Below are 24,348 nucleotides of genomic sequence, written 5' to 3' on the forward strand. Positions count from 1 at the left end.
ATACATCTCTGTGACTAAAGGCAAATCAAAAGCTGCCATTTCAGCTGTGCACTGCAAAAGTAAACCACCTCTAAAAGTGAAATGCTAGAGGAAAGAGAGTGATATGCTTTTGATTTATAGGTTACTTTTAAAATTAGTGCAGTAGCACTTGAGAAGGTCTCTGTTTATTTGAGGAGCCCACAGGAGCACAGCCACAGAAGAGACTCCTGTTCAGGCCCATAGCCCACATGGAGCCCAATCTACTCTATCAGTATTTATTTACCTTTAAATACAAAAGCAAGGTTATCCAAACAAAAGTTGAGAGTGTCCAGCAGATAATTAAGTACACTAATGCACAAATCTATTTAGACAAGAGTGAGCATAGTGGTACAATCAAAAGGCAGGTCACAGTTTATAATCCATTCTCTGCATAAACAAGCTCCACCAGTGCTCCTCACACCAGGATTGTACTTAGGGCTAACACCCTTTCCCTCCTAAACCCTTACCAGTGCAGGATTTGGGCTGCTGAATTCACATCTCAGTACTGGCTGAACAACTCCAGGTTTTGGCCCACTCCTCACTGTGTCCTCCTGAGTGTTCCAGCCCCTGAAGCCCTAGCCATTGGCCATCCATGGAGCATCCTCACGGAGCTGCCACTGCTGGAAGCAGGCAGGAGGGCACCAGCAGGCATCATAGAGTCCAAGCTACTTTTGGCTCAACTGTTCTAATGAAATCACAGCTTATCTATTTTTATTGTTCGCTGTATACCTGCCCTGTTTTCCTGTACATAAATTATTCTTCACTTCCTTCCTGAAAGAGCTATTATTTAACAGCATAGCTGGCATTAACTATTTTATCACATTCCCCAGAGATCCATTAGAGCAATGATAGAGTGCAACACCAACACAAAAACACATGCACAAACACTCCCTGAACTAAACCCTTCTAAAGCAGCCCTTCCAAACAGAATAGGCAATATAAATAGAAGAGATCATAAGCCTAACCAGGACACGGTACAGTGTAGATAGATTACTTCTTCCACTTTACAAAATTAAAATACATGGGCTATAGTTAATGACTGTTCTGCTTGGTCTGGACATATCTAACCCTGAATGGTCAAAGAGGGGTATTGCTTGGGTTTCTCCACAGTTAACAAGGGGTCAGAAAAGGCTTGCTTTGGATTCTCTCTGTCTCTTGAAACCTGCTTTTATTTAATCATAATTCAAATTATCTGAAGCAGCCCTCTCACCTACTTCAAAGGAGAAACACTGGATTTGGGCTTGAAAACTGTCCTTCCTAGTATTTCAAGGTAGAGGTATCTCCTCATCTAGGGACATTTTTGCACACAAAAAGTCAACCGAAATAATTCCAAACCCTGGCTGATCTGAAGTAATACACCAGCTATACAACATACTTAAAATGGATGTTTTATTTTATAGACAACCTTTTTTAGATTCCAATCTCATTTCAGCCTCTGTTCTCAAAGCAGCTTTCAGTGGATGATTCTTCCACTCTAAGAAAGTTACACCAACTTTAAATACCTACACGAAACCACTGGTCTCTAATTAGGAATTCAACTGAATTAGTATTATAATGAGCCCCAGAAAGCTGCCTATAGGCATGGATTTATCTAACCAAGGCCACACTGTCTGGAGATTAGCAAACAAAGTATTCCCCCAACCCCAGAGTGGGGAGCCCCCATCACTGCGGGTGGCTGAGGGCTGGCAGCAGAGGATGCAGCACCTCTGGCTTGCAGGAAGGAGCTGCCAGCAGGTGCTGAGGAGCCTGCTGCTCACTAAACCTCCTCCCAAAACATGAATGCTTGCTCACAGGACCAATACAAGTTGTTCTCTCAAGTGTCTTGCTTCTGCTGTCCTTACCGCCAAGGAAGTGGGTGGGAAGAAGTCACAACATCACCTTCTAAGACAACAGAGCAAACAAGGAGCTCCCCTTTTCTGAGGTAGAAGGCTTTAGGCTTCTCTTAAGGCTTTAGGAGCAATCCTACACTAATCAGCTCCAGCAGAAGCTATGGCATAGGAGGCATCTACAGCAGTAATAATATTGCTCTGGAGTAAAGCATGCAAGCAGAAAACAAAAACAGACATACAAATCCAAAATTTGCATCTGACAAGCCATGAAGCTGTGGGCTGAGCAACTTCTCTCCAGCTCCTGCTTTGCTTTTTCCAAGCACCTCCAGAACAAAGCACAATCCTATCCTGAGGCTAGGTGATGCATGAAACATAAGGCTGGTGGAACAATAGCCACTTTAGACCTGCGGGTGAGATGCCCAAATGGCCTGGACAGGCCACCTGGCACTAGATACTTGGTTTGTATCATTTGCTATTCACAGATTTTGACTTCACAAACTCAAGTCCAGTCCAACATTTACTTAAAGCAACAGAAGCTTCTCTTGAGTCACACTTTTTTAAACAGAGAAGAAGACTAGTTAATGCAAAGCTGCCTTGGACAGAAAGGGAATTCAGTGGCTCCTCTCCAAAACCCTGGAGGCAAAGGTCCAACAACTAGCCCTGGCTAGGTGATAAAAGGGAAAACAATGCAAAGCCACAGGGAAGTTGACAGAGAAGCCCAACAAAGTGCTCTCCCAGGGACAGGGATGCTGACCTGGGAACTGCCAAGGTCTCACCTCCAGCCAGGTCACTTCCCAGTCCTGAACAGACCATTGGAGAATTTGACATCTCCAGATTCTCCCGTAACAAATTAAAAATCTAACATCATAAATACAAGGTTTTGGTTTCTCCAGAATCTCTAATTTCTGTGGTCTGCCACCGCTTGGGGGTAGATGTTAGCCCAGTGATACTTCTCTTACAGCAAATGAGGCTTCTCACCCATTTTCAGTCCCAAATACAGCGCCAGGTGTTCCAAAATACAAGTTAAAACACAGGGAGGGCTAAGAGAAAAACTAGAGAAGCAGGAATCCCAAATGGGTTTTGCCTGGAGGCAAGGGGCAAAAGCAGTGAGATGCAGTAACTTTAACAAGTTAATTTTATAAGATTAAAAAGAAATAGGTCATCCTGTCACTACAGAGATTGGGTGGGATTAGTTTAATACCTGTTTGCCCAAATAAAAGTCAAAACCAGCTCCTCTGAACAACAAAGTTTTGAGGATTTTGCTATTAGCAAGCTAGTTTCTTAGATCATATTTGTATACCTGTCTAGGTGGGTCTGAAGAAAAGATAGATGCCATCCAAGACAGTCCAGAACAAGGCACTTTGCAGTGGCTCTGAGAGGCAGATTTCCAAGCCACAGATTTAAAAGTTAGGGCTGCATGGGCTTGTCTGGATTTGCAGAGTGAATCTGCCAAACATTTCAATGCATATATTTGTAACACAGCCCAAGATCTGCATATGATCCAACTGGAGGCTCCCACATTGTGCTTAAAGGATGGCACCAAGCAGCAGGTCTCTGCAGCATGCCATGAGGCCAAAGCTCCTCAAAGAGCAGTCCTTGGAGGAAATCCAATAACAGAGCATACCACAGCATCATACTTGCTGTGCTGTCTTAGCCCTTGGCCTATGGTGATTCATCTTTGCCTGCAACCTCTGACATTTTCCACCACCATTCATGCAGACACGTTACTAGGATTCAGTCACAGACTAATACATCCAGCATGGATCACAGGCCAAACCCACCTAAGACATTATTCTGGATCACAGGAAAGGGAGCCCCGTCTAAAAAGATGACAGAAAACTCAGAATAGCACCAGGAACAGCCTTGGACACAAAAACTGAAATGTGGAAGAGTTTGTTTCCCTCTTAAATACTCTACAAGTCACTTTGAGCTATAGCCTGCACCTTTATTTTTGTCTGAAAGGAGCAATCCTTGGTCAATGTGAATATTCTTGATCAGCCATTGCAAATGTTAAGCTGGGTTTGAAGTCACCAGTTGTATGACTCTGCCCCAAATTCCACACTTTCTGGGGCTGCCTCGCTGCCCCAGCATCCCCTACAGCAGGGGCTGCTCAGAACCTGCCCAGACCCAGGTCAGTCAGAAACTCTCAGCAGGTGCTGATCAGAACCTGCCCAGACCCAGGTCAGTCAGAAACTCTCAGCAGGTGCTGATCAGAACCTGCCCAGACCCAGGTCACTCAGAACCTCCCTCTGAGCAGGGACTGATCAGAACCTGCTCAGACCCAGGTCAGTCAGAAACTCTGAGCAGGGGCTGATCAGAACCTGCCCAGACCCAGGTCAGTCAGAAACTCTCAGCAGGGGCTGAGCAGAACCAGCCCCAGACCGAAGTCACTCAGAACCTCCCTCTGAGCAGGTGCTGCCCAGAACCTGCCCAGACCCAGGTCAGTCAGAACTTCCCTCTCCTGCTGCCTGCAGTCACTGCAGCTCACCCGGGCTGAGCAGGCACTCGGCTCGGGCTGCATCAGCATCCCCGCCTTCAATGCCTGGAATTAGACTCTGCAGATTAGGCAACGTGCTGAGGCTTATCTCTGGGTCTAATCACTAATAAAGTTGCAACCTGGTGCATTTGTACCGTATTAGGTCTCGCTCAACAACACGGACTTTAAAGGTCATCTGCCTCCTCCCATCAGCGCCAGGTTTAATGCAGCGGGTCCCGGCGGTCCCGCTGCCGGACCGGCCACCAGCAGCAGCATCAATCCAATTAGGGGCACAATGGTCCCAGCCCGGAGAGGCTCCCGGGCCCCTCAGCCCTCCCGGCCCGGCGCCCTCTCCACAATGCCGGCTTTTGTCTCAGCCTCGCTATTGTTCGGGATTCTCTCGCATCCCTGGACACGGGATAAAAGAGCCGTGCTCGGGGAGATGTTTATGAATGAGGTCTCAGAGCGCAGGGGTGCAGCAACACAGGGCTTGACCATGGACAAAAAAGGTCACGGTTTCTGAAAGCCACGTTGAAGAGAAATCATTAAATATGTAATATGCAATAGCCAGCAAGGAAAAGTTACAGGCAAACAGAAAACAAGAAGTCCCAGTCCTTTCAAAGCCAAGGAAAGTTTTGCCACAGATCTCCGTGTAGTCAAGGTGTCTCACAAAATATCTGCACTAAATGAAATACCTAGCAGACCACATTACTTTAGGGCAGTTTTGAAAAGATTTTACATAGCGCTGATTTCCAAAGTAGGAAGAATATTATTTTGATTTAATGTTTTCTGATTAAAAATGTAGCAGATAATGACAGTAAACAGTAAAATATGGGCCAAAGAAACTAGGTGAAAAATATCAGCTAGTAAAAATCTAAATCATCCTTCTAGTGTCAGAGAAAATACTGTGATCTTGAGCTGGTATAGTGAATATGCTACACTAAATTCATCAAGAGGAAAGACCTACACCTCTTTAAAATCTGTAGGAGTTACAAGGGTCTTCACAATTAACAACATGTAACACCAGGTCAGCTCTGCAATGCAAATCTGTGAGAGTTCAGGAGCAGTTGAGCAAAACTTCTCAAACACCTTCAGCACGACAGCTCCATGCATCTTGCTAACAGCCAAAACCCACCTTCCCTCACATATCCAGGCCTGCCAGAGACAAAGCCACCCTCAAACCTCATCCATCACATGGGAAAGTGCCTCTCTGTGAGGCTCTGCTGAGCAGAGGAAGATAGTAATATTGTGAAACCTTTCTGGACTTTAAAGAGTAGAGGCAGACATGCAATTGCATTCAATGAAACATCATATGGTAATGAGCAGCAATGGAATAGCCAAGTATAAATCTCCCATTCAGTAGAGTGTCACATGTATAAATCTATTTACCAAGGATGACTCTGTAGCTCCTACCATAATAAATCTTCAGGAGAATGCCTTGTGCACCACTAACAGAGTAGAAGTTTGGAAGAACAGGCAGACTATTCTTCATAAGGAGTACTGATAACCAGCCAAGCTGCTTGTTAAAAAGATTATATTAATTGTGCTCTACTTATTTAGTGTGTTTGTTTGGGTGCTTGGGAGGCTAAAGTCGATTTTTTTTTTTTTTAATACAAGAACATCAATACACATAGACTGTAATACTAAGCTCAAGTACTAAGTCAAGTGGTACAAACAAAAAAAAGGGGTACTAAGACAAAATCCAGAGCTAATGTCCACTCACTGAAAGAACCACAAAGGCTCTTTTGATTTTAGAAGATGTACCATACTGCAATTCATAGGATCATGGAATTATTAAATCATTTTAGTTGGAAAAGATCCTTGAATACCATTGAGTCCAACCATTAGCCCAGTACTGCCAAGTCTACCACTAAACCATGTCCCACAGTGCCACATCTGCAAACCTTTTAAATTCCTCCAGGGATGCTGCCTCCACCACTTCACTGGGTGGCCTGTTCCAATGCCTGACAACCCTTTGGCTGAAGAAATTGCTCCTAATATCAAACTCAACCTCTCCTGGTACAACTTGAGCTAATTTCCTCTTTACCTATTGCTTGTTATCTGGGAGAAGTGACCAGCCTCCACCTTGTTCCAAACTCACTCAGGCAGCTGCAGAGAGCAATAAGGTCCTCCCTGAGCCTCCTCTTCCCCAGGTCCCTCAGCTACTCCTCATCAGACTGAGTGGTATTCTGGCCTAGTTTCTGCTCAGTGTAAATGTTTTATGTAGGTTAATCCCAGATAAATAACTGTTTTCTTGCATTATCTAGATCTTCCCCTACACATTATGGGATGTATTAGAAAGATTAAGCACTGCACAGTCAACCAGAGCTTCCCTACAGGATGCTCCTGCCCCCAGCACTGCAAGGATGCCACATCACACACTGAAATAGCCCCTGTATCTGCATGACTTGCCAAAACCTCTCGCTAATCACCTGAGGTTTCTATTTGTAGCCATGTGCAAACAGTTTCAGGAAAGCTTTTGTTCTGTGCTGAAGAGCTAAGGCTAAGCTTCATTCCAGAAGTAGGCAGATAAGGAAAAGGTCATAAGGAAAATGCCAATATAGCATTTAATATACCAGAATCAGACAGAAATCACAGCCCAGTCATAAGGAAGAGGCGACTGCTTTAATGGCACTTGATTCAGCAATACACAGGTCTGAAGTGCAGCAACACATCGAATACAGTTTCACAAAAGGAAGACATGGACCTGTTTCTCCATGGCTGGAGCAGGTCCAGAAGACAGACGCAGGATCAGAGGGCTGAAACAGCTCTCCAAGAGGAAAAGCTGAGAGTTGGGTTTGTTTAGCCTGGAGGAGAAAAGGCTCCTGAAGACCTCAGTGCTGCCTTTAGTGCTTAAAGGGAGGTTATAAGACAGATGGGGACAAAATCTTTATTGGGGCCTTTTTGGATACAACAGGGATACCGGTAATGGTTATAAACTAAAAGAGGGTAGATTTAGATTAAATCTAAGAAAGACATTTTTTACAGCGAGGGTGGTAAAACACTGGCACAGGTTGCCCAGAGAGGTGGTGGATGCCCATCCCTGGAAACACTCAAGGTTAGTTTGGATGGAGCTTTGAGAAACCTGATCAAGGGGAAGCTGTCCCTGCTCATTGCAGGGGGGTTGGATTGGATGATCTCTAAAGGTGCCTTCCAACCCAGACTATTCTATGATTCTATCAGACCAGAAATGCTGCTAATTCTAACCACATCATGAAGCTCACCACCTCCATATCTAGGACTTTACAGACTCTTTGCTGAGTTTTTCAGGCTAGAGATGTAAAATGTCTGCTTGCATATGCTTATCCTACAGCTAAAGAGAGACTTATCCCTCCAGAACTGTCTTTACAGCCTGTGTCACCAAACACTAAATTCACACACAAAATATTTACAAAATTTATCTACAATCCACACAGTGCTCATGTTGCAGAATATCCTACTACATAAATCTGTAGAAATAATGCAGACATTCTGCAATGAAGATCTGAGAAAGCTGCTACTGAAAAATCTGTGTGTGCCCATTGCACACACAGATCCCACCTACTTTGCAAGGCATTTTTCACAGGCATCACTCTCATTGCCCTTTGACATCGGCAATTATCTGCTCCCAATCCTTCTGACCTCACATTCCTTACCCACCTGCAACTCCCACGTAAAGATAACAGAAGTTTGCATTCACATTAACTAAGTCTCTTTGTTCTGGGCAAGGAAACAATATTCATAATGCCCAATCTGATTTCACTCCAGCAGAGGATTAATTTCAATCTCTGCTGCTGTAGAACAAAACGGCAAGCATGAAATTATCATCAAATAATTACAATGCTTTATGCTTTACAAAGGACACTCAGAGGTTTGCAAAAAAAAACCCAACCTTTTTTCTGGAATGAATCTGCAGTAAATTTCTAAGCATGCCTCAGACACACTTAGAAACCCTACTGAGTCCTGAAGACAAGGCCCAGGACTGAGGGTCAGCAGATGAAAGCTCTGCTGCCTGCTCTTTGCCTACTTAGGCTAGTCAACATCCAAACTGTAAAAAAGGGGAAAAATGCTTCTTCTCAGGCTTATAAATATGCTATGAGGCCAAACTCATTAGCATTTACAAAGCACTCCTAGACTCCTAGTCTGGAAGGAGTTATACAACCATAAAGTATTATTCATGCTGTTCTAAGGCAGAAAAATACGTATTACTGCAAATCCAGCAGTAGCTCTTCATGCACCATTAAGGTTTACTACACTGTCTTAATCTAATCATCAGCACTTCAGAACCCAGATCTGTCATTTGAAACATCCAGATCAGAATTCCTCACTGAATAACCAACTGGGTCAACAATACACAGCACAGGACACACACACCCTTTTTAACCCACATCACATATCTACCATGAACCATTTGTAATTTCAAAACCTCAACATTATTGGTTTTCCTGCCACATAGCATTATGTCTACTCAGGATTTTAACAGGCTCAAAACTCAGATTCTAGATCTGTTGGCACATTTTTAAAAAGCTGATATGGGAAGAAGTGCAAAGTTCAGGTCCACACCTCTTCCAGCATTTATCAAGGAAACTGGTTCCTTCAGGCAACTTTATCTGCCCATTATTATTCTGAGATCTCCTTTGCTTGTAATTCTGAAAATGTATTCATAACTAGTGGTACACTTGCTTTTGACTTGCTGATCAAAATACAATCTTTATAGCTCCAGGCAATATCATCAATGCTGAGCTGTAGGGAGTTCAATCCAGTTCAACAAAATCAGCTGTTAAAATAACAGCTAGCTCCCAAACCACATCTTTGCAGTGATTTACTCCATCCCCTCATTCAGCTGCTGCCACATCCCTTTGTGGTGGTCTCCAACCCCATCTTGAGCCAGGCAGGCAGTTCTTGCTGCCCACTCCTCACACACTGAGAACATCTTCTCCCCCCAGCACAGCACAAAGGCTGCATTAGAGCTTCATCTGAGCTTGATGAAAGCTCTGCCCCCAACTGCCCTCTTGCTCCCTACCCTGCCACAGCAGCTCCCAGAAGTCAGCACCTCCGTGGCTCCCCATGCCAGGACACATACTCCATGCAGCCCATCCCTTCCCTCCAGCTCTACAGATGTTGTTTTCAACAGAAGAAACCTGTCCCTTTGTGCATGACACAATTTTGGTTTAAATTCACACACTAAATCTCTCCTTAAAAAAAAAAATAAAAAGAAAAAGAAAAGATGAAATTAAAATATGCCAACTTTGAAAACAGAGTCAGGGGTTTCTACTCTTTATACAGCATTCTTTTTACAGAAGCAGTTCCAAGGCTGTCCCAAAAATATTGTCTTTCCTTCACTTTACATTGCCAAATAGAAAAAAAAATTTAAAAGGACATTCCCATAATTTGTATCAAAATAAGGCAGAATGAAGCACAGGAGAGCAGATCTTCCATTGAAAACCTTCTCTGTCCAATCTGGCAAGGATGCTGTAACAAGAAGAAAGAAGAAATCAAGGCTTTTCCAACAACTGCATCAGCTGCTGAATCAGCTGCATTCTTCATCTTGAAGCTCTCTGAGCAAACTTGTCTCCACAGCTGTGGGATCAGAAAACTTGTTTGACCTATGCTGCTATGGACAGAGGGCATCACAGCTCTGGAGTGATCCTTTCTCAAGAACAGTCCCATGGCCAAGAAGATTAGCTAGTCACCTCAGCCACTTCCAAGAATGAAGCATGCATTGCTCTCACGATACTTAATACTCCAAAAATGCTGAGCACCTGTGCTTTGAACAGGAGATGCTCTTCAATATCCCTGGTGGACCCACAAAGACAAACACGCTCTGGATCGCTTGCCACCATGAGGACCTGCTGCTACAGAGCCAAAACAGGACTGTGACCTGCACATGCCACCTCTACCAACACTCCTGCCCTCGGCTCTCACTTAAGTTAGGCAACAGATGCTACTGAGCTACAGAATGCTCCCTTATTGCTTGGGAAGAAAAAAACCAAAAAAACAAAAAACACAACAACAAAACACACATAAGTGGATAAAAACATAGCTTTACTTTTAAGCACAGCTTTAAAAACCATTGATGTTTAGAGGACTGTTTCTTTAAAAAACAAATTTCCAGAGGAAGTTAATTATGTTCCTGGGGTTCACAAAAGGATTTTCATGATCCAGTTTCTCTTCCTTACTACGCTGCAAGTGAGGGATGTGACTGAATACAACACTTCACTTAACCCCATAGGACCTACACCCATCATTTTGAAAATTAGAAAGCATTCATTTGGGATGATCCTTTCTCTTCTCTCTGCTGTTTAGCTTTACACAGAGAAAATAATTAGTGTATAAGGCAAACAACAAACAGGAATAAAATTAGTCCTTTCAAACTAAGATGTTGTTTAACTTAACTAATTGAGAAGAGAGAAAGCAAAATTGTGTGGCTAGCGGCAAAGTCATAAAATGTCACTTTTCTGAGGTTCATACCCCAGTAATCATCTTTTATACAAAGAACAGTGACTCATAAATCTGTTTTTTTGTAAAAATTTTGCACAAAAAACTCCGAAATAAAAGACATCCCCTCCCCTTTTTTTCTTGGTCAATTAGAAGCTGAAGCATGGTCTTTATGAGCTGTGGGAGTGGAAAGTCATTAGGGCTTCAATTTCAAATGAAAATTAAGGCTTTTAACTTCCCATACTACTTATACTGACAACCTTTCATACATAATTGCCTAGGAAGAGTTACTGTGGTCTTGTCACCCTCCTAACACGTCAGTGATACGCTGACAAATAGATCCTCCCTCCCAATTCCACCACGCAAATGGAAATAAAAGCCCATGTGGTTAAGAAACTCTGAGTTCACACCCAAGAATGACTTTGATGACTTTTCAGTCAGGACTCATTAGGAGTTACCAAATTACCAGCGTCAGAAATAAAGCAATCAAGGGATCAGGTAAGAATTTAACCGGAAAGAGGAAGAGTGCCTTCAACAATTACAGCAAAGACACCACTGCTTTGCAGTGACATGGGGAGCAACATGACAAGCAGGACCCTTCTGCTTCACAGCTGTGATTCTTCACCTCGGTCAAAACTGTACTAGGCTGACAGATAAACATTTTAAATACACATATATAACATGACATTTAACTGGGCAACATAGATGGGATGAGCTGAAATAACAACAAATGCTGTGTCCACTCTCGGAAAGGTATCAAGGTAACCTGTCACTGTGACAGCAGCAGCAGCATCTTTCCGCACTTGTCTGTGTTTGTGGAGAGGCAAATCCTGCTTTTTATCTGATTTTGCTCATCTTCTCATTTGAGACAATTATTATTTGACAAGTTTCTGTTTTTTTATAGTGGCGAGAGACTGACCACACTTCATCATCCTGTGGTTCCAAGAAGTATATGCAATACAGACGGAAGCAACCCCACATGTAAAGTGCTTTTAGCCCAGTAAAACTGAAACAGGATTTGAAGCAACTCCAAAACTGGGAATTAGAAATGTGTGGAGTTACTCTAAAAACGTCTCCTACTTGCTAGTTCAGTAAAACTCAAAACCTGTTTGTTATCAGTGGTATCATAGCAATGGTCAGAGGCCTCGTTTGAGGTAAGGGTCTAATTCTGTTGAGCACCACAATAAACTTGGAGAAGACAAAGGTATACAAGGAGATCCACAAATCACATAAGTTAGCTAAATGACTACACCAGAAAGCCATGTAACAATGAGACAGCGCTCCAAATCTGAGTCCCAGTTCAGAACCATCCATCCTTTTGTTTTTTTAAAGCTTACATCTGAAACAATACAGTCTTAACTGACGTCATAAAAAGAAGACTGCATTTTGTTACAAGAGTTCAGGAGACAAGCATGGGAGAGACTTTCAGCTAAATTGCTCAGAATCCATTTAGCAATCAGCTGCACCAAAACTCAAAAAGAACAACTTTCAGAAGATGGTTGAACACAGTCACACACGTGCAGCCACATCCACATGGCCTGGAGGACAGAGCTGCAGAAACCATTATTGCTCCTGAGGTGGAAGCTGCAGCCACTCCAGACAAGAAGATCTCCACAAACAAGGCACGTATTACCATGCTTCAAGACATCAAAGAGGACTAAACACATAAGCTTTAAAAATTGATTCCTATTTTTAAAAGGTGTTAAAAGGATGGAAAAGGAAAACCCTCTAAATGTTAGCAGAACTGAAAGATAGAAAGGCTGCTTCACTGACTGAAATACTCAGCTGGTTTGTAGCCTCAAAAATAAGTATCACAGAGAAATGAATGAATAACTGAAATAAAGCAAGTGCTGAGGCATTTGTAACAGCAAAGGACAGTTGTATCAGCAGTTTGACCAGGAGTGAATGATTGACTCAATCCCATGCTGGGTTTCAGCTGCAATCACGAAAATGAACAAGGCAACATTTTATCAGTTTTTCACAATGTGCCATCCCTGTGCAATGCATGAACCGCTGGTGAAGATCATATAACCTGTAACTATGTATCACATTCAACAGCAAACAAGCTTTTAACTCAGTGGAAAGGGATTAAAAGCTCCGTAGATCCAAAGCATAGATCAAAGTTATATTCAGTTGCTGGGAAATAGATAAATATGAGACTGCAAATCCCAGTAAGGGAGATAAGAAAAGGAAACCAAGAAGACAAAAGAATACTGTGTATCACAATAGCCCTTTAAGATTGTACATTAAAATAAGATTTTCTTAACACCTTTGTTATAGGCTGGAAAAGATTCAGCATCAACCAAAATTAGTTATTTTTAATTATTGATACTCTGTTAGCATCTGATGATGTTACTCTGGCATAAGGCAGTAGACTTCTTTGTAGATTGTCCTAAAACCTATTCTATTAGATCCTATTAAAAAGAAAAATGGGGGGAGAAACAGTGAAAACATCAACATGAAAATGATAAATTCCTGCATGTACATAACCAGCAGTCATCCTCTGGCAACACAAAAGTCAAGCAGAACATTGCCTAAACAGGACAGATTACTTCCCTTGTTGGAGATTAAAGAGTCTGGATTACCTTTGGGAAAAAAAAAAAAAAAAAAAAAAGCCAAGCTGGTGCAAAGAGTCCAAGTCTCAATTTCATTCAAGTCCAACAGTGTCCCACAGTAACTTTACTGGCCACTGAGATGTACCACAGCACTGAACAGTACATGGCCTCATACCAAGTCACAGCCAGGAGCAGAGTGTAACAGAAGTGGCATTTAAAGGACAAAGCATTATCAATAAGTGTCATAGAGTGAGAGAAATGTACTTTAGCAAGTAAAAAACTGCAGATGAAAGATAGATGCCAGTCCTCCAGAGACTGCTTAGCACTTAATCAAAAGTCAGAAACCAGGAATCATGCATTTGTGATGCACAGCAACCTGTCTTCAGATGATCCAGAGATGATGGAAGATGTGGGGAAGAACAAACAAAATCTAGTCAGTCCCACTAGATCAGAGACTGACAGCAAGCCGCTTCCTGCTATTTCTATAGAAATATTACACTTTGGGGACTGGAAATGCTGTCTTTTTTCTTCTTTTCTAAAACAATGGTTTGCCTTTGCTGTTCTACTTTGAGTAGTCCTTTTGCCTGCTCCTTTCCTCTTCATGGATCTTCTACGGCGCAAGGACAGAGAGGCAGCTGCTCTGCAGCCTTCCCCACTCCACACCAGGGGACTCTCATTGCCCTGGGAATGCAGGGACAGGTCAGACACAGCTGTCAAACCCCCAGGCACAGGTGCCCCTGGAGATGGTTTGATCTTACTGTCCTGGAAATGGCTTGAAAGGGCAGCTAAGTATCCCCTCTTGCTTCCCAGCCTGAGCCCTACTCCATCCATTTGCTCCACACTCTTCATCTTTCATCTCACACAGACATTCAAATGCAGCTGACCTCCTTGTACATGAATGAAACCTCAGCAGCAGAGGAGTTCAGGATGAAATGGGGAGAAAGGCAGCAGCATGCAGTCCTGATGTCACTGCACAGAGCTGGGGGATGGAGCAAAGTCTGAAGGGCTTTTCAGAGCACTCCAGCTTTGATTGAACTAATTCTGCCAGCAAGCCGGCGTTGACACAACCACAGAAGACAGCTAGCGTGTCACCCTGTGACTGCAGTGTGCAGCTGGCCAAAGCCCTGTGCCATAAGCCCGACACTCACCGCCGGTGCTCCCTCTGCTGCAGACAGCCCTCCCACCACAGCCACCCCAGGCAAACAGGAGACACCCCGTCCTACAAGCCCCCAGCAGAGCCAGAGCAGACAATGAGATAACTCACATCAGATTTAGGATCGCTTCAATCTCACTGCAAGATCCATGAAGTCTCAAAGCCAGTCAAAACTAACCTGTAAGCTACTTCACAAGGACTTTAGGTCACAAAGACCCTTTACAGAAGAGGCTCTGAGCAAGGTGAACACTTGGCACCACCACCTTGGAGACATAAGTCAGAACGAGCAATGAGTTCCCTGAGAGAAGCAAAATAGCAAGGCAAGAAACAATTTAAGGGAAGGAAGACTAGATATACCTGTATGTACAGGGGCTAAAGTAACCTGGCATAAATGGTCTTGACCCAGACATGAGTCACTAGAAAAGTGTTCAAAATAACCTGCCCAGCAGCCTTCAATTGCCATGGTGATAAATGTTTCCTAATGCCTAAGAGCAGCTGAGTCCTGAACCCCATGTACCTCCTTCACTAACAAAAGCTTTCATTATACTGAGAAAAAAAAAAAAATCACGACCAAATTGTGGCCATTTTAAGCCCTCCTCAGATCAAGGGCCGATTTATGCACCCTGGTTTCAATGGGGAGTACTGTGCTCACATCACTGCTAATTCAGAAGATGGAGCTGGCTTGCTTTTTGCTTCACAATTCAGTAGGCAAGGGGAAGATAGATTCTCTGAGACAGTGTTACTTTTTCTGCCAGGAGTTATCTATTTGCAGAAGTGGGTCAACTTTCTCTTGGTGGACATGTTCATGTGCGAGTGCCTAGCAGTGCTGCTGCGCCTCTCTGCCCGCTCGGCGTGCACAGGAACCTCTGCACATAACTATTTATGGCAGCCAAGTGTTTCATGAATTGCAGCAAGTTAACCACAAGGGGATGATGACATTTGGCGACAGGGCAGGATGAATTCTGGCTGGCAGACAAAAAGTCAGGTTAAAAACACAGAATGCAGAAGCAAACCCAGTCAGTTGCAGCTAATTCGCAGGAAAACTGGATGTGCAGTCCCCCAACCTTCCCTGTTCCAGGCGAGCAGTGTTGTGTGTTTTGCAATGGGATGCATTAAGGCCTGCATGTCAGTGTGGAAAGAACATCAGCCTTCTGGGTTCAAGCATTTTAGCTGAATTTTAAATGGGCTTAGATGTTTCTCATTAGCCTCACTCCACACCTGATGTATACCAGATGTTTTTGCCAGTTTAAGCGCCTCACCCCATCTCACCTACCATCAGCTGTTATCCATTTTTCTGCTCCCAGAGCATCTCCAAAGGGCAGTCCCAGTACAGAAGGATGCTGCAAGAGAACTCTGGAGGGACAATGTCAGTAGAGCCTGCCATGAAAATATCTGTGTGAGATGCAAGCAAGGCCACAGCCATGCTGTGGGGCAGATAAAAAGGCCAATGCCTCCCAGGGCAGGCCTCCAGCATCCCCAAGGTCACATGGATGCAGGCACCCTTGTCCCCACAAAGTATTCACCCTTCAGCTTTCAGATGCAATTCTTCTCTCAGTGTTGGTATTCATGCCTCTCATCTCCACACATACACCTGCCAGGGCTGCATTTTGGGTTCCCATGCCTGCCACTTCATTAGACCACCATTTAATTTGATCCTCAGCTTTATTTGATGAAATGTCTCCAGAGGACCAAATTATTTACATGTAACCAACACAAGCTACTTCCCTTATTCTGATTGCTTTCAATGAGAGTAAGTGGATAATTCCATCAAAGGCCCATAGAAAATTATCTTTTAATCAATACAAGTTCTTTTTTCCTTCAACAGGACAGCTGAGAATAAGATATCTCTACATAATACGCAAGAGGAAAACAAAATTAGAACACATTACCATGGAGAATATATTTCCAGATATGGCCCAATTTTAATTTAAGCATCCTGAGACTTGTTTTCAGGGATAACAGCCATCCTGAAGTTTGGGAGCCAAGGAGGCTGGCATACAGGCAGTGCCCCAGCAAGAAGGCAGGAGTGGACAAGAACAAAGATGCCTCAAATGAAGCACTCCAGGAAGTCCTTTGAATGAGTGGTCAATGACTACTGGCTACAAGACACTCAAGCTGTACCCCTCATATCTGAGACCTCAGCATTGAAAAGTCAATTAGCAGAAGACATTGAACTTACAACAGGAGATGGAAACAGGTGTTTCTCCAGAGGTCTTACATCTATCTAGTGTACCACCCCAGAGCTGATTTCCTGTCTTAATCACAAGGAATCTGTATGTAACAGCCTACAGCACCAAAAATACCAACACATTTATAACAGAAGTATTAAAAAAAAAAAACCAAAAACATTAAAGCCATCTTCATAGGATGAAAAGTACTCTTGATATAAGAAAGAAAATAACTGGTCAAGTAACCACTTAAGCCTGGCAGGAGCCACTGAGCTCTGAGAGGTCTCCAGCACAGAGAACAGGACTTTCTCTGACCTGGCTGCCCATGCAGTGTGGGATTATAAGGGGGTGACATCTGAATTCTGCTGAGAAAGGCAATTTCCTCTCTTCCACCAGAGCTAGGAGAGGTGCACTGCAAAAGTGGACAATGGTCACCACAAGACCTGGAACAGGGCTGATCTCATCTGGCTTTAGGTGGTTGCATATGAATGAGCTGACATGCTTGCTCCTCATCAGCAGAGAAAAAGAGCACAACCAGCATACAATTCTGCTCTCTTTGATGCATAGTTCACATAAATCATCACACCAAAGTGCCTTTCTCCACGTGGCCAATAAAGGATGTCCAAGGGAATGCAGATTTTAAAGCCTATACTGGAGATAATCTCAAATTGAATGGGATGAACTTCATATTTTGCTTCTGCCCCTACATATTCTCATCTCAAAGTCCTCATAAATATGCCATCATAAATAATAAGTATATTGATTTTTAACACACTAATAAACCAAAGTATTTTGGCCTTAAGGGTGTGCAAAGAAAAGAAGTAAGCGCAGGGTAGCTGCATTACCAATCAATACCAACCCACAGAGAACAGCCATTTCTCTCTGCCACCATTTTAACTGCAATATATTGTACCCTCTAGGTAAATATGTGGACATCTACAAGTGGGAATCAATAGAACTAGAGATCTTCCCACCCCCTCACCCAGAGACCATTCTTCTTTCACTGGAGAAGACAGCAACAAGAGGCCATAGATTAATATCTCTGCTACTACAGGCTCTCTGCTGTACCCACAGTTTTTTTCTGGGCCTCCCTGACCACTTTTTAATTGTTGATGTTTTCAATCATTTATAAAAACAAAATACGATAATTAACATTCACCCAAGTGGAATAAATCAGAGACACTGGAAACCACCCAGTCCATTTTGGGAACTTAAGAGCAAACAGTTTCAGTGGAAGGTGAAGTTCTAATGACAACTTCAGTTGATGGGTGTGAAATAAAACTAAAGCCTGCTTGTATGCACAGGATTTTGTCCCGGGCACATCACTAGTTGAGTCTGTATGCCTCCAGGCTGGAAAATGGATGAACAGTTGTCCCAGTGAGATCTAGATAAGGCTAAAACCGGTGGAAGCCCTTGCCCTGGCCTCAGGGAACTTTGAGTCACTCCTCCCAATGTTCCCACATACCTCACAGTCCAGGGATATATCCTGTGGGAATAAACTTGAGGGTTTTTTCTTCCCCCGGGTCATGTTAATATCAATATCACTAAATGTGCCTTTTTTTTTTATTCTCTTTTTCAAACCTAATTCCATCAGAAGCCAAGTAGCTGCTTCAACAGACCCATCTAAAGCTGGATGGGCAGTAAGACTGCGTGTGCACACAGAAATCCATGCATAAAAAGGAAATCCAAAGCACTCACAAGCACACACAGTGACTGTGCCTCAATTTCTGTCCTACATCTGGGTAGGTTTAGAACTGTGACATACCAACTCAGAGGCAGCTGGCCAGGTTCCATCAGACAGTTTGGAGGTGCCCCCAGCCCAGGTCCCTGTGCACACAGAGATCAGCCACACGTCTCACTTTGAGAACAAGAAGGATTACATGTCATCTAATATTAGCCATTTCCACACTATGTTATAATTATTATCTTTCATGGGTGAATAATTAATCATCAGCTTCTGAAACACAACTTGCAGAAGTAAATAGACTTCAGAAAAGTGTAGAAAAGGTGGACCACCAGTTGGGTTGGAGTTGTTTTTTACACTTACGCCATTTATTCTGAGTTCACCTTACAAATCTAGAGTTCATCACCTCACACTGGGGTGGGTCACTGGAGCCAATAAATCAAGCCCTGGTTCAACAACTCACTTCCAAGGATTGCTGAACAGAAAATGAGAAACATTTAACCCACCTTTGCACACTAAGATTCTACTAAAAATCAACCTTCCTGCAAGTGTTTTAACAGCTACCATACCCCTGACTCCTTTAGAAAAGCACTTAACAAGTGAAGCTCAATGGATACCATTAGCAGGGGCAGTAGAGACCTGCATTTTCCAACTCCCAATTTCAGGACTTTCCAGCTTTTCCACAAGCAAAAATACTCCAGCAAGCAGCTCAGAAGTAGCACCTTTGCTCCCACCAGTTGTCCAAAGCTTCTGCTGAGTTCTTACTAGAGATGCTAAATTCTGCGCTGCATACCTTTCAGCACCTCCTCTCCCTAAGAAAGCACACAGGGCTGCTCATCTCAGTATCAGCTGAGCTGGCCGGGCAGTCCTTGTTTCACCCTCTGGTTCCTTCTCCAGTGCTTTAAAGACATGAGACAACAGCAAACCAGACTCAAGCTTACAACCAAAAAATGAAAGGCCACACACTCTCTTGCCTCTGCCTTCCTTCTGTTTTATTCCCGAGGAAAATAAAACTCTCCAAGAAGACAGTACAAAAAGGCTGAGATCTCGGCTGCACACACAGAAGGCAGGGACAGGAGCAGGGACAGGAGCAGGGGGCACGGCAGGATGCCATGCTCACTGCTGGGCTGCTCCGTGACAGCTCCACCACCCACCTGACTCACTGGAGTGGTTTTTCATGTTCACCTGCTCCTGCCCTGCTCCTCTACACCGTCACAGGCTTAACACAATTGTTGCTCGGTCCCAGGCAAACACCCCTCCCAGACTTCTTGCTGTCAGTCAAAAAAAGGGGCCTGATAAGCCCTGCATTTGCATATGTATTGAGAGGCATTTCCAAAGGCACAGTCGGGGAAATGGCCTTGCTGAATACCGATGCTATCTGGGAATGACAACTATTCAAGTCATTTTACAGCTTCACTACCTAAGTGGAGAGATCAGGCTTGTCTACATCTTTACAAGGATTATTAGCTTTAAAAGTGCTGATCATCTCCGTTGCACCCTCAGAAATGAGGCCGCACCGGTTCACAGGAAAGAGCTTCAATTCTTCACACAGAAACCACCTTCCACAGGCACCCCAGAGCCAGAAGTCACTAAAACCTAAAGGTCACGTCTGAAAAGCTCGAGCCCATAGCCATTCCTTAGCGGAAATGAGAAGGGGTGTGCAAAGGCATGCATGGAAGCACTTGTGTGCAGATTGTCACCATCCCTTTCCTTCTTACCCTACAGTAGGACATTGAGACTCGGCTCTCAGTCCCCTCCAGAAGATGCTGCTGGCCAGTCCCACACACAGCGCTTGAGGAGGGCGATGACCGAGCTCTGAAAGCAGAGGTTTCCCTCTTTGTGCTGACAGGGGCGACTTTGAATCCCAGGTGAAGCATCCCACTGTTCTTCACACCGGATTGAAGGGACAGCTCTAAGGTATTGGTTATGTTTTGTATACTCAAGAGCCCTGGGTTAACAGATGAATTCAACTAGCTTCGTCCCAATCAGCTACCAATACCTAAAAGGGACACGGTCTAAGGTTCACAAAGCAGAACTGTGAAGCCCTTGTCTTCCATAACACTAACAGCACATTCAATACCTGTCATGTGCTGTTCAAGCCTCTGTGGAGAGCAATGCTTTATGAAAATAAACTCAAGTCACGTCAAGAGCAGAAGCTATCTGCAGACTTACAAACCAAATACTTCTGATTTACACAGCTCCTAGGAGAGAGAGAGATTAAAAAATTCCACACCAAAAATTTAAAGATGTTTGCTGTACCATGCACCATCTGGTGACTGGATCACCCTTGAAACCAACAACCCCCGAGTACCTTGATTGAAACCAACAATCCCTGACTACTGGGCAAGGTGGCTAGAGCATCTCCAGCTGGGAGTTGAGACACACAGTGAGGCAACAGGACTGCCAACAGCACGTTCATGGATGAACACTTGGGAAAAGAGATGATCAATCCTCCACGCCCCCAGGTCTCTTGGGACATAAAGACTTGCAACAAATCACAAGAAAAAAAAAAAAAAAAAAAAAAAAAGAAGAACACCAAAAGCTCTGGGAGCTGAAAGCATGGTTATCTGGTAAGCACATCCATTGATGATATCAATCAGAACCAACCTCTGGGGCTTGGGGCTCCGTCCTCCTCTGTGTGCTTAGAGGAGAGAAAAGGACACCCCACAAAATAAATAGCCCTCTCTGGTGGGAAAAGAGGATTAAGAACATTAAAAGTAGTCTTATATATAAGAAGTTTTTAGATTGCTGCCTCATTTGATTCCTACTGAATCCTCTTGACCACATATTCTAAAAGTCATGTATTTGGTCTTGTTGGCTTTAAAATATTTTTTTTTTAATCTCTATTTTGAAGATATTCCAACGTTATGTTAATGTCTGATCACTATTAGAAAACAGGAGAAACTTTGCTTGAATATGAACTGCCAGAGGAGGCTTGGCACGATTTCGTTGTGGAGCTTGTTTCTAACTTCAATGACTAGCCTGAACAAAATCGTGAGTACAGCGTCCCTTCGAGATCAATCTCTTCTCTCCTCTTTCTGAAGTGGAGACAGGGAAAGCCGAGTTGCCCCTCTCCAAAACTGCTGAGAACTTCACAGCCAGCCTGCCCTGAGAGATTGTGGAGCTAACAGGTGATGCTCTTGGGACAAACCATCAGAGGCTTCCAAAATCTCATCCCATTTTTATCAATCTTCTCAAACTAGCACACAAACAAGCCAAGCATAAACAAAATATTTAAAGGGGGAGAGAAAGAGAAGGAAGAGCAGGAACACAATCAGTGTTTATTTAACCCTGAAAACTCAGACTGATTTTTGTCAAAACAGAAACCCCAAACAAACAAACAAAACCAAACACCAACCCTGCGGGAGATAAGAGGCTCCAACCCTCAGCCCAGGACATCGATGACACTTAACGCACTGATAGCACACACCCAGCACAGAGGTGCCCCTCCCCGGGTCCGGGACTGCTCTGCCAAAGGAGTCACCAAGGATGGACAGGGTTGGGAACGGCCAGGACCCCCTCCCCCGAGTCCCTGAGCCAGCGGCGAGGGGGACGGGACATGCCGGGGGTGGCGGGGTAGGGCAGGGCAGGGCAGGGGCTCACTCACCATTGAGGCCGTTGGGGATGCTCCGGTGGTGAAGGGGCGCGGACAGGTCATCCATAGACCTCCGCATGGCCCCGGCCTTGCTGTCGCCGGCCTTGTGGTGGTGAAGGTGGTGGTGATGGTGGTCGGGGCTGCCCGCACTGCCCGTGCTGGAGGTGCTGCTCCCGTCCCCCACGTCCCTGGTGGCCGAGCCGCCGTTGAGGTTGGTCAGGCTGGCCTGACTGTCGATGGAGCTCCGCGAGCCGGCCCCGCTCCGCTCCTCGTCCAGCATCAGCACCATCTCCTTCAGCTCCACGTTCTCCCGCAGGAGGGTCTCCTGCCTCGCCTCCAGGTCCTTCAGCTTCTGCTGGTACATGCCCACCTCCTTCCACATCACGCTGGCCGTGTGCCTCCCGAAACGCTGCCATTCCCTTGACAGCTTCTTGCCTTTTTGCCGGTCGTCGTCCAAGAAGCAGCAAAGCTCCCGCAGCTCCTGGTTGTCGTCCTGCAACTTCTGGTTCACCTCCTTCAGCCCGCGGATCTCGTGCAGGTGGAGCTGCAGCCTCCGGTTCACGTCTTTCATCAAGTTGCCGTGTTCCACCATTAAGTTCATCTTTTCATTCTCCACTTTCCTCAGTCTTTTCACCAGCTCTTCCTTGCTCCATCTCAGCATCTCCTCTTCCGAAATTTTGCTCAGGTCTTCTTTAGACCCTTCCATGGAATTTTTTGCCATCATCTGTGCCTAGGCTGCGTTTGCTCTCACAGGGTAACAAACGGTTCGGGTTATTCGGATGATTTTGTTCGCCTGATTTCCTAGAACTAAAAATCACTGCAGCATCTCGGGAAAGAAATATTATAGTTCTCCGCTGAGCGTTGGACAAGAAAGAAGAGCAATGCCGGACTGGAAATTCTGCTCCCCCATAGACCCCATAATAATAACAAAATGAAAACACAAACCAAAGGGGGAGGGGGGGAATGAAATAAAAAAAGGCGCCCCCACTGCCCCGGAGGCTGGGGGCGACAGGGAGCCGGGAGCCAAGCGAAGCCTCCGCAGGGATCGGCCAACTTACCCCGGGCAAAACAACTACGCGGCGGCCGCCCACCCCTCCGTTCCCGGGCGCTCCGTCCACTTGTCCTCCCGCCCGCCCGCCGCCCGCCGCGGGCACCGCACCCCGCCGGGCTGCCCCGCTCCGCCGTGCGCGTCCGCAGCCGCGGGGCGCCGCGGGGCCGAGCCCGGTGCGGCGGCGGCCGATGCCGGTGCGGCGCTGCCGAGGAGCGGTGGGGGAGCCGGCGCCTTCCCGGAATGGCTCAGCCCTCGGGAGGGAGGGAGCGAGAGAGCGAGAGAGCGAGGGAGGAGGGGGCGGCAGCGCCGCGGCTTGGTCCCACCTCCTGCCGGGCAGGGCGGCGCGGCCCTGCCCCAGCCGAGACGAGCGGCGGGGAAGGAGAGTCGCTGCTGGCGGCGGAGCCGAGCCGCGCCGAGCCGAGCCGCGCTGAGCCGCCCCTTGGCTGCCGGGCTGGGCGCTGGCCGGGCCCGGTGCGCCGCGCCCGCCGCCGGCTCGGGTTACGGAGCCGCGGCCGCCGCAGCCAATGCGGGGCCGCCTGGCGCCTTCGAACGGCAGGTACAAAGGGACGGGGCCGCTCCCTCCCTCCCTCCGCCCGCCCTCCGCCCGCCCCGCCGTGCCCTGCCGTGCCCTGCCCGCCGCGGCCGTGCTGGCTCACCGCTGCCCCCCCGGGGTTCCACCCCGCTTTTTGCCTTTTTTTCTTTTTTTTTTTTATTTTCCCAGATGGGTTTCCTCGGGTTTTCTTAAAGAAAAGGTACCGGAGAGAGCTCCATCCCGGGAAAGGGTGGGGTTGGACAGGCAGGAAAACGCGCCTGCCGGGCGGCCCGGGTAAGCGGCGTCGAAATGGCCCCGGTCCTGCTCTGCCCAGGCGCGGGGAGGGATCCGGAGCCACGGGCGGCCGCCTCGGGCCGGGAGCGGAGCGGCATCTCCCGGAGCATCTCCGCTGCTGCCGCCCCCACAAGGGCTTTGTCACCGGGCTCCTGCCCTGCTGCGCTCGGCCCCGCTGCCCACCCTCCCTTTGGGGGTGGCCGCCTTCGTCCGCGGGTCCCTCCTGCCTCGGCAGGCTGAAAGAGCTGGCTCCAGCATCCCTGCCACCTCTCTGCTCCCGGGAACGGCATATTCCTTTATACCTCTGTGGTGCGGAAGGAAACGGCCCTGAAGTCGCAGATAACGCTTATTCTTCGGTAAAATCGTCACAGGTTCTGGTCGTCCTTGCTGTCAGGAGGCTGAGGTTCCAGCCTCAACTAGTGCACACACCGGACAGAACCAAGTAAAGGGCATGGAAAGTTCATAAAGTAAATTTCCTAGGCAACATGTGGGCAGATTTCCTGTATCTTTGCATCACATCCCCTGAGTTTCAGTCTAATGAACTATTCCTTGGGCTATGATATCTCTCTGTGGACT

General features: G+C 45.9%; 1 protein-coding gene across 2 annotated transcripts in view; it reads right to left on the reverse strand.

Moving 5' to 3' along the window:
* The window catches only part of CCDC85C (coiled-coil domain containing 85C), a 106,275-nt gene extending 83,516 nt beyond the window's left edge, over nucleotides 1-22,759 (reverse strand). For both annotated transcript variants that reach the window (XM_030274961.4, XM_030274960.4), the window contains exon 1: nucleotides 21,908-22,759. In XM_030274961.4, coding sequence (XP_030130821.1) covers nucleotides 21,908-22,619 — 712 coding nt within the window. In that variant the 5' untranslated portion in view covers nucleotides 22,620-22,759. The remainder of the gene's footprint in view (nucleotides 1-21,907) is intronic.
* Nucleotides 22,760-24,348: the final 1,589 nt, after the last annotated feature.

The sequence above is a fragment of the Taeniopygia guttata genome, chromosome 5 (assembly GCF_048771995.1).
Source record: "Taeniopygia guttata chromosome 5, bTaeGut7.mat, whole genome shotgun sequence".
NCBI lineage: Eukaryota > Metazoa > Chordata > Aves > Passeriformes > Estrildidae > Taeniopygia > Taeniopygia guttata.